Source organism: Vollenhovia emeryi, unplaced genomic scaffold (genome assembly GCF_000949405.1).
Source record: "Vollenhovia emeryi isolate VEMERY1.0 unplaced genomic scaffold, V.emery_V1.0 DF939281.1, whole genome shotgun sequence".
Classification (NCBI taxonomy): domain Eukaryota; kingdom Metazoa; phylum Arthropoda; class Insecta; order Hymenoptera; family Formicidae; genus Vollenhovia; species Vollenhovia emeryi.
This window is the reverse complement of record NW_011967085.1, coordinates 35,020-45,556: the sequence shown is the minus strand read 5'-3', so window position 1 is coordinate 45,556 and position 10,537 is coordinate 35,020. Positions and strand designations below refer to the sequence as shown.

General features: G+C 43.8%; 2 protein-coding genes across 4 annotated transcripts in view; one reads left to right on the top strand and one right to left on the bottom strand.

Moving 5' to 3' along the window:
• The first annotated feature begins 254 nt into the window (after positions 1–254).
• LOC105559309 (rRNA 2'-O-methyltransferase fibrillarin) lies at positions 255–3,734 on the top strand. Its single transcript, XM_012007505.1, has 5 exons — positions 255–424; positions 991–1,391; positions 1,489–1,692; positions 1,944–2,189; positions 2,321–3,734. The coding sequence occupies exons 1-5, from the start codon at positions 412–414 to the stop codon at positions 2,483–2,485; spliced, it is 1,029 nt and encodes a 342-aa protein (XP_011862895.1). The 5' UTR covers positions 255–411; the 3' UTR covers positions 2,486–3,734.
• A 4,874-nt stretch (positions 3,735–8,608) lies between these two features.
• Positions 8,609–10,537, bottom strand: part of LOC105559308 (GTP cyclohydrolase 1) — a 17,033-nt gene continuing 15,104 nt past the window's right edge. For 2 of the 3 annotated variants that reach the window (XM_012007503.1, XM_012007502.1), the window contains exon 6: positions 8,609–8,830. In XM_012007503.1, coding sequence (XP_011862893.1) covers positions 8,701–8,830 — 130 coding nt within the window. In that variant the 3' untranslated portion in view covers positions 8,609–8,700. Of the gene's footprint in view, positions 8,878–10,537 lie in introns of all 3 variants that reach the window. The other variant, XM_012007504.1, reaches the window with a different exon arrangement.

The following is a 10,537-nucleotide window of genomic DNA, read 5'->3' as shown; positions in this document are numbered from 1 at the left end:
TGGTTAACACTTTTAGATCCTTAATATGATTGGCTGGATCTAAAAGTATTAACCAATCATACTGAGCGCTCACTCAACAGTTGTGTCTGCTGAACGCGGCCATAGTTAGCAGCAAGGGAATCGACCAATCGCAGCGTCGGCTTCGAAATGGTCTCGCGATCTCGAGGATTCCCAATCGATTGGCTGCTCTCGCCGCGCATCGCGGACTGCGCGTACCCCCTCTCGATGCTCAATCGCCGCGTCTTCCTCCGTGGTTACGTCACCGCGCATGCCCGGGCTCTTCCGGCGCCGCTCGGAGCACGCACCGCCACTGCCACTTCCTTTCGACAATTTATATGTTCGGCGCACGTGCTATCGAATAACGTCGAGAATTATTTTGCGACGTGGTGCAGCGAATCGTGCGAACACAGCATGGGTAAACCTGGTAATTTGGAATCGCGTATCGTTCATACATTTCGGATTTCCATCTCGCGATCGCTACCGGCGGCCGCGTGCCGGTCTTCTAACGAGTAGGCTAACCTAGGCGGGGAGAAGGACGCGTCTTGCGATCTGGCGCGTGGCCGGGATCCGTTAAATCGCGGCTCGATTGCCGGCCCTTCGACTCGTAACTGCTCTCGGGAGTGTTCGCGGCCGACGTACACGTATTGTTTGTGTCAGGAGACAAACGCTTGTTTCGCCGACCGCGTGGCACCTACTCGTTAACCTAATGATCCGACATTGCAAAATTAACGCGCGCACATCGCGGTGTGTAAATGAACGAACATAATTGTATCCTCCCCCCCCCCCTCTCAAGTCTGAAGCGAATTACTCACATTTCTATATCAGAGATTGTTATTCATATACTTTTCGTTTATTAATATATTAATAATATACTATTAACATATGTATATGTTATTTATAGAATATATAACAAATACATTATAAGAGATTTGCATTTTATCTAACCTAGTACTAGAAGCCCTTTTTGCTAATGTTCTTTTCGCATTGCAGCATTTTCACCAGGTAGAGGAGGAGGAGGAGGAGGAGGAGGAGGTCGTGGAGGCGGTCGCGGTGATGGTAGATCCTCCTTTGGAGGTAGATCGAGCTTCGGCGAAAACCGCGGAGGCCGCGGAGGCAGATCGAGCTTCGGCGATGGAAAATCCCCCCGCGGAGGTAGACCGAGCTTCGGTGGAGGCGGCAGAGGTGGGAGAGGTGGCGGTGCTCCACGTGGAGGACGAGGTGGCGGTCGGGGAGGAGGGGGAGGTGGCGGTTTTAAAGGCGGAAAGAATGTTCTAATATTACAGCATCGCCACGAGGGTGTGTTCATAGCGCGAGGGAAGGAAGACACGTTAGTGACCTTGAGCTTGGTACCTGGCGTGTCGGTCTACGGGGAGAAAAGAATCACCGTCGAGGTAAACAACTTGAACATTAATAACACGGCTGTAACGGTTTTAACTTCTACATCCGCGTGAATTAACAATGTATGAAATGACGCATGGCGCTGCGCAGCCTGAGAAGAACGACAACGACGATGAGAAAGTCGAGAAGATGGAGAAGATCGAATACAGAGTGTGGAATCCGTTCCGCTCGAAATTGGCCGCTGCTATTCTCGGAGGCATCGATCAAATTTACATGCCACCCGGATGCAAAGTGTTGTATCTGGGCGCGGCATCGGGCACGACTGTGTCTCATGTCGCCGACGTAGTTGGTTCGGCAAGTACAATTTTATTGTAAATCTAGAAACACAATGTACGCACCCATTTAGAACCAAATTGGCTTTTAATAGCAAATTTGGCGTCGGTAGCGGTGCTAGAACATTCACACATGCGCGTTTTTCTCGAATGAGTAAAATTTGTATTTTACTCACGAAAAAACGTGTGTACAGATTCCACGCTGATACCAGAACGTATGTGCCTAAACGATAAGGAATTGAGAATAAATATCTAAATGTTTTATATGTATAGGAGGGGACTGTCTTCGCCGTGGAATTCTCAAACAGAACGGGACGAGATTTAATTGACGTTGCCAAGAGAAGAAGCAACATCATACCTATAGTTGAGGACGCGAGACATCCTCACAAGTACAGAATGCTTGTGGGAATGGTAGACACTATATTCTCGGACGTCGCACAGCCAGATCAAGCTAGAATTGTTTCGCTAAACGCGCAAAATTTCCTCAAGAGCGGCGGACACTTTGTCATCTCTATTAAGGTAACACTTTCGTAATTACACTAACATTGCAAAATGTTTAAGCTTAGATATTATAAAGCATAATCTAATCGAATAATGATTTTAGGGCAGCAAACTTACCCCTGACTTTATATTTACATTGTTTATTTCAGGCAAGTTGTATAGATTCGGTCGCTTTGCCTGAAGCGGTGTTCGCGGCGGAGGTGAAAAAGTTGAATGCCGACTATTTGAAACCGCAGGAGCAAGTCACGCTCGAACCGTACGAGAGAGATCACGCCGTCGTGGTCGGTGTCTATAGGCCGCCGAAGAAAGGATAAAAATTATGTATATAGATACGTATAAGATATTTTATTTGAAAATAATGAGGACTGTTACATCGCTTTTCCTGTTTATCTTTAATAACATTCGAGATGTTACCTTCCAGGAAAAAAAGAAACATTGCACAACATTGTATGTGTGAGAACAATTTGAAACACGAAGTGACAAAATATACAAATAACATATAGTACGTAATATAGTTATAACGTATACATTGTATTTCCGCTGCTTGTGAAGTAAGAAATATACAACTCGAAAATACATTGATAGATTATTTGATTTATATTTTTGTACAAACAAAATGCCGTGTATAAAAATAAGAAAAATAGCCGATATCAATAATAAACATTATGCTGTGAAAAATGTTCATAATTGTCTTCGTACATGATATTCATATACATATATGTGTATGATATCAGTTTATATATGATCTTGAATAGAATATTGTTCTCGTACATAGAATGTAATGTTCTCTTATATTGGAAGGTAAGCTTTTGGATATTATTTAAATAAAAAGTGGTATAGACATGAAAAGACATTGCTTTTGTTAGCAGTGCTGATTAAATCTCTTCCTTCGAGGAGAATTCCATTGCGAACATAATTCCTTTCTATACATTTCTATGTAAATGTTGACATTTTCATTATTTTCAATAAAGAATATTTATCGAATTTACAGTGATGCGCAACGAATTGAGTTACTTCTCTTTCAGTACTATTAGAGCGAATGCGTTGCTTGTACTAGTGCACAATAAGGCTTGTTTGCAGTCAATTCTTGTATTTAAGGATCGCCTTAAATATCTCTTGAAATCTCTCACAGCCAGTAAAATTATCTATTTATCATTCATGCGGATAATTTTACGGCTAAATACTCTTTGAACATGTATTTAAGACAAAGTTAAATATAAAAATTTATTACAAACCGGCCTTAGTGTGCACTCGGTGCGCACTAGTGCAAGCAATCGAATTCGTTGTTAGATCTCTGACTTTTAAAAGAGAATTTCATACAGAAATCATTTATAATATGAAGCTAAGATCACGGGAAGTACGGTAAATATTATAAATCGTAATTTCTTTATAAATTCTTAAAATTAAATATTAATTATGTTTTATACAATATTGATATGTATTATAATGGAATAGATAAGATAATACTGTAATCGTAATTAAAAATGTTTCTAGACATTGTAATATAAGTATTCGCGCCAATTTAGTATCTGTTTCATTACACTATCTCCAAAGTTTTAATTACTCTTGAGTTTTTTATTTCCTAAATACATATACGTGTACATCAGTTTTACTCTCGAGATATTAGAATAATTTACTTTACTTTTCTTTAATTCGCGATTAAGTTGAATTTGAATATTTTCAATCACTTATTAGATATTGGCCGCGTTTCAACAGAAAAAGCTGCTTTGCAACTGTTGTAAAAATCCTAAATCTAATTGGCATATGCTCTTAATTATGGTAGAATCTAAGAGCATACTCCAATCGAATTTACGAACTTTACAACTGTTGCAAAGTAGCTTTTTCTGCTGAACGCAGCCACTGACTGGTTCTTTTATATGGAGACATGCGTCAATCGTCACATGTTGCAAGGTCTGCAAAGTTCAGGCTGGTTACAGCTCGAGCTAATTACTCCCTACAACTCTATAAATTTTAAATTGACAAGTTCATTTTCATATCTGGAATAACCCACAGTACAAAAAATTTTGGTGTTAATTACACTTGCATGTACACGCAGTTTCAAAAGTAAATCTTTCAAATGCGTATGAGAGAAGTGATATTTTTTATGAATTGGAAAAAACACGCAACTTGATCTTCAGTAACCGAAGCGGCGACAGCATGCTGCACGCACGTCCGAATGTGTCCAAGAGCGGTAAACTGAAGGATATTTCTTTCAGCCGGAATAGTTTTTATCCGTCTGATGCTCCCCCAGGATTTACATTCGGCGAACGCCGAAAGTTATTGAGCGAAATGCCAAGTTCTCAAAGATCGAGGCCCACGGTTGTGAACAAGATTACTTCGCCTAGTCGTCTCGTCGGTGGTGCGGATAAAGAACCCGTTATTCAAGAACCTTCGGCCACAGAATCACCGGAATCTGCTCAGAAAGCGTCAAGTCCGTCGTCTTCACTTTCACTTCCAACTCCGTCGACGTCATCATCATCCCCGGTAGAAAAATCTTCGAAGGAAACCGTGCAGCTGCAGGAGAATTCTCAAAATGAGCGGCTCCTTTCTACAAGTCAGCCGTGTTGCTTTGATGTTCTACAAACGTCAGGATTAGTCGGGTAAACTGATCAGTTACAGTTTAGTCTTAATAAATCATCTATGTAAAACGGTACTAAATATTATTTTGGATCGTTTACGGACAGGGACGGGAACGTAGATGAAATAATCGAATACATACACCAGAATCTTGTGGAGGCCGGCAAGGTATTAGCAATTTTAGGCGACAATTTCGAGCCCGATTTAAAGGTTGAGCCCCACATTCAACTAGAATGCCGTAAAACTGTCTCGACGTTTCGAAAGCGAAAGAGGAGAGGGTATAATTCATAATCTCCGTGAAAACAAATTCTCTCTTTTGGAAGACTTACAAGATGTAATTAAGAAAAAAAATGGATCTCTATCAAGTTCTTTTTACATGTAGATGTTACATAAATTGTTAACCGTACAATGGTCTATTCATACATTTCATTTGTTCAGTAACTAATTCTACCGCAAATATGTTTACTATCTAAAAATTGTTATGTCTCAAACTATTAATTTTTCGTCCCTTTTCACGAAAGCTGATGTCTGTCGACATCCTGGATCGAATCAAGCAATGGACCGACAGCATGCGGAATAAACTCAACGCCTGGAAAAATTAAGTCGACAATCTTCGCAAGGAATTGCGAATCCATCGTGCCGTGTCCTGGTAAGAGCACGAAGAGACGTGCAGAATCCGCTGTCGCGACGATCAGCAGTGCCAAGGTTTCACACACGGCAGGAATATGCAGAATGATCAAACTGATTGCACAAAGCGGCCTTCCACCGGTCCTTGCTGCTCTCTCAACAGCAGCCAGAAATCCATGGGTGGCGGCACAGTCTTTCTTCTTCATCAGGGTGATACGGGGAATCCGGACGCGCCGTACAAGGTACGTGATTCGACGATCAAAATTTCGAGATCACACGAAAAATTCGAGATACCGCTGTTGCCGAGATTGGAATGTGAATTTGGGTGACGTTGGATGCTCTCGGTGGGGGTTTGCTGTTCGTGATGATTAAAGAGAAAATAGAAAGGATCTAGCAAACAGAATAAAGCATGGAGAATATGAATTCGTTAACTTTGTTTATCTTTGTACTCGTATTCTTTTTTCTGTGCCAATTGTAGCGGGATTTTGTTATCATTTCTACGCATGTCGTGTATTTTACTAATATCTTGGTGTCACAAACGTGTAGAACTTAAAAATAAAAATAAATAAGTTTTAGTCGATCTTAACTGGCACGTGTTTGATAACAGTTAAGGTCGACTAAAACTTATTTATAATTGTTAATTATTACTGGCAACCTAAAGGGAATTCTATGTTTAAAAATAAAAGCTGCGATGATTTTGGAAAATGGAACGCGAGGCACGGAATTTATTGATTTCGTTACGTCGATACCGTGTACAGTCTCGCGTCGGCTCTCAATGATCTTATCGTCTCCCGACACTAAATTATAGTAATTAACGCGTGCGAGAAACGCATGATTCATTGGGAACGGGTGAACTGTTCAACGGGAACAGATACGAGGTCTACGAGAGACTAGTATGGAATTTGGGTTGGGGACATTATTTCGCGAGAAGTGATTTGTATCACGCAACCGCGTAACACGTGCTACCCGATGTTCGTGCGTGTAGGTCAAAGTGCCTCGATTAGGCCATTAACAGATACTTGACCGATTATCGTCCAAAGTCTCTGAAATCACGCGGTATTTGAATTCAACGACATGCTTATTGCGGGCCAAAATATCACGGGGGGGGGGGGGGAAAGGTGCATCCCAAATTGTGTCACGTGTTCCTGAAATGTAGGAAATTTCTTCGTTACTTTTGCGAAGAGAAAAGGGGGAAAAACTGGAAAAAGCCCCGTCATTGAAAATATAAATATAACTTTTTATATAATATCGTCAGAAAAATATTACAAATATTGAACGTTCACTTTCGTAAGTATAACTTGAACATCTCTCTCCAAGCCTTTCGCGTTCAGAAAGCATAATCGGAGAATATACCGAAGCTCTATCACTTCAGTCTGTTGAGGCAGGAAGTTTGGTGAATCACATACTTTAACAAAAATCTCTATGTACATAATAAACTGCGTAATCCTATTTATATATAATATAATTCGTTAAAAGTATATCAGTAAAAATTTCGATGTGAGGTGCGGTACTCGCGGACTAACCGCGAGTACGCGAAAAGTAAGGTGCAACAGAGGAAAAGTCTTCTATATAAATTTTCACTTTCAGATAAAACATAAATCCTTTGTAATCGCGCGGATTTAACGACGCTCATACGAGAAACAAATGCGCGAATAAGTAACATGGAATACGCAAAGTGAATTAACTTTAGTTTAATGATATGCATTCCGTGAATGTGTTGAGAATGGACCTCCGAGGGTGGACGACTTTAACTTTCCCTGGGAAACATCTCGACAGAGGTTCGATTCCTGAATTCGAGGGAGAAACGTAAGCGAGAATTCTGCTCTCACAGAAAAGTTGCAAGCCGATTGGCCATTCGCTTTGGTTTCTAGCCGATCAACTTTTGGAAGTGAGAGCGGAAATCTCGCACACGTTTCTCCTCGAATGAATCGAGCCCCAGATGGATAGGCAAATGCGGTGTATACACTTTGAAAACAATGTCTTTTGGAACTCGTCGCAATGCGCGATGCATGGCTGAAGCAGCGCGCATTTTGCAACGTTTCTTTCTCGCGAATTCTCTTAAAATTAAATCAAACTAAGGCGAGAAGATCACTCATTGGAGAAGAATGACATGTGGTGTTCGGTAATAAGCGCATTTGAAATAAGTTTTCTTACACAAAACTGCTAAGATGTGCGAATGTTTTTTTTTACTTGCGAGTAAATAAAAGGAAATTCTTTGATAAATCACATCTCAGAGTTGTACAGACGTTTAAGCTAATTTTAAATAGACAATTCATTTCGATGCGGCCTGACTCGAGGCACTGAATTAATTTACTGGTAATGTCGTTTTCGATTTTCTCTAAAATGCGCCTATTAATGAGCACCAAACGCGGCGAACGAAAGTAGGTGATCCCGCAACGCAAATCGGCGGCGATGCGAAACCCGTGGCTGTCGAGTTTCGCAGCTGCGGAAAACGCGTTAAAATACGCCGAATATCGCGGTAAACACGACATAAAACTATGATTCCCGAAAGCCCGCGTGGTCGATGCGAACGTACGAGGGAGTCGAGGGCGGTTCTCTTCAAAGAGAGTTCGCTAATCTACGGGATGTACTATTTATTGTCACGAGAATCGCGCCGACTGGTCGTACGAGTTCGCGATCGACGGGAGCCTTCGTTGAAAAATTTCCTAAAAAGCTCTTTCGTAAGCGACGAGCTCGCGCGGGCCGAAGGCGCAGCGAACGTGGACTCTTCAGGCAGGCTCGTCGCTGATCCAGCAGCGCGACCTCCTGCCGCCACGCACACTTTATCGAATAATTTCGTTCTCGGGCCAAACCACTCTTTCTTTTTTCGCTGTCCCTTCGCGCCGCAATAAATCGCTCGCAAGTCACCCGCCGTCGTCGTCGTCGTTCCGAGGACGCGCGGAGGGCGTCTTCGGGGAGGACCACGACGCGTCGTAATCGTCGCTATTGTCAGTGTCACTCGATCAGCAGTTTGAGCGCGTCCTTATCAGCGCGGAACGCGCGTCGGGCGTCGTCTCCGCCGGCCGTTATCGCGCTATCTTGGTCCCGGAAAGCGGATCGTCCCTGGACTTCCCCGATCGTGTCCGCGATCGCAGAGGCACGTGGAACCGTCGCCAAGGTCGACGTACGCACGAAGCGATTTTCAAGGGAAGAACAAAAGGAACGTGCGCGAAGCACCGCGACTTTCGCGGTGGCGGCGACGACGACGACGACGACGACGATCCCCAATGCCCGGCGAGCGCAGACTTGGCTGGGGTGTCACGCGTTGAAATCCCCTGGTCCCACGGTGGCCGGCGATGAGGACACCGCGATGCGACTCGGCCGTTTACTTGTTGTGCACCAGATTGAGGAACTCCTCGCGGGTCTTCGGGTCGTCCCGGAACACGCCCAGCATCGTCGAGGTCACTGTCTTGCTGTTGATCTTCTGTATCCCCCGCATTACCATGCACATGTGACTGCAACGATATGCAAAAGGATTTTTTTTCCCCATTTTCCTCCGACACTGCGGTGGGAATTGCGAAAAAAAGATCGTACCGTTAAATCTCGTGTCACATGTATACTTCGATTTGTTCGCCTCCGAGACAGATATTATCGCTCGCGTGTTCTCCGGCTTGGGGAAACACGCGCGTACCCCGGTGTCGCAACGCGATGACCGCGTGGTGCTCCGGCCTGTTATCGGCTTAATCATTTTTCGTAGAAGAAATTGTTTAGTCATCCGCCGCGGCGAGACGAGCGGACAAGCGGCGTCTGTAAGTGATTCGCGCGGACGAGAATAGCGTCGGTCCTCGCGAAAATAGCGCCGCGTTAGGAGTTATTAATTATCGGTTTATCTCTCTCGCGGGGTAAATCGGACGGCGTTATGAATTATTCGCGCGCGGGGGCCGGTAAAAATAGCGCCGGCGCGCGCGAAAATAACGCGCGGTAACGGCGTTACTCGCGCGACAAAAATATCCGGTCTCACAATAAATTTCTTTAATTAGAATTCGCCAGTTGTGCCGATTGCTAGTTTCCTACGTTGGTTAATTATTTACCGGCGACAGTAGGTCTTCATTCTGGTTAAAAATATCGAGTCCTGATCGCGCCGGACAAGTCGCGGCGACGGAACTATTTGCGCTCGCGATAAGACACTCTCGATTATCGTCGATACCTCGGGGAGGAACAAAAAAAAAAAAGGCGCAACCGTCGTGAGCCGCGCACGTGGCGTGGTCTTCCTGAATTATTCAGGATTGCATATCGGGCGTGCTCGCGTTTTCCATATTTAATCGCACGCGCGACGATTAATAACCCCGGCCGGCCGTCGAGGTGACACTCGCGCACCCCCGCTCGGAGATTTATCGGTCGCGCTAATGCACACGCCGTGTAACAAACAACCGGATCGTTACGTGAGTGCTTTAATTATGTGCAACATTCGCGCGCGCGGCACAAGGTCGTGTTCCTTCGCGCGATCGTTCCACCTGCGAAAACTATTCCGCGAGCCGCGCGGCCGCCGATCGAAAGGAAAGCGGCCTTAAAGCGGCGAACCGGCTCGGCATCGCAATATCGCCCGGAGTATCGACGTACAATTAAGAATCATCTCGCGCACACGTACACACATGTCACGATATGTGGCAGTTGTATTCTTATTTTCGATAAACAGAGAAAAGTCCTCTATTACGAGAGAGGATTCCAATACGAGACAGTAGGTTTTCGACGTCCAAATTCAATCGCAAATCTTTCTTCGCGACGATTACACGATCTCTCAATCAATTTTCCACTAACAGATCTCGCTCCAAAGGCAACAAATTCATAGAACCGACAGATGACGCATGTTAATTTAGCAGAAACTCCGCTATCTCATATTGAGAGCATAATAGGGGATCTCCCTTTGTATATTAAAAATATATAAATCTTTGAAAAGTGACGGTACATTTCGACAATTTTATTCAATAAGGTCTTTTCGTCGAAATCTTTATTTGGTTTTAACTCGGGAGACTGGCATCTTAAGCCAACGTCACACGATACTATTTGTCCTACTGGATTGTTTACGAGAACCAACAAGGATGCAGAGTTCTAGAGCAAGTGACTTAAGGCTGAATCCTGATTGGCTCTCGTAAGCAATCGAATGGGGGAAAAATAGTATCGTGTGTGCCGTTGGTTTTAGCCCAATATTACATTTGTCGTAC

Excerpts from the sequence above, each read along its gene's own strand:
- LOC105559309 (XM_012007505.1), top strand. Across the intron at positions 1,392-1,488 it reads AGAAAAGAATCACCGTCGAG|CCTGAGAAGAACGACAACGA; the intron begins GTAAACAACTTG and ends GGCGCTGCGCAG. Across the intron at positions 2,190-2,320 it reads ACTTTGTCATCTCTATTAAG|GCAAGTTGTATAGATTCGGT; the intron begins GTAACACTTTCG and ends TGTTTATTTCAG.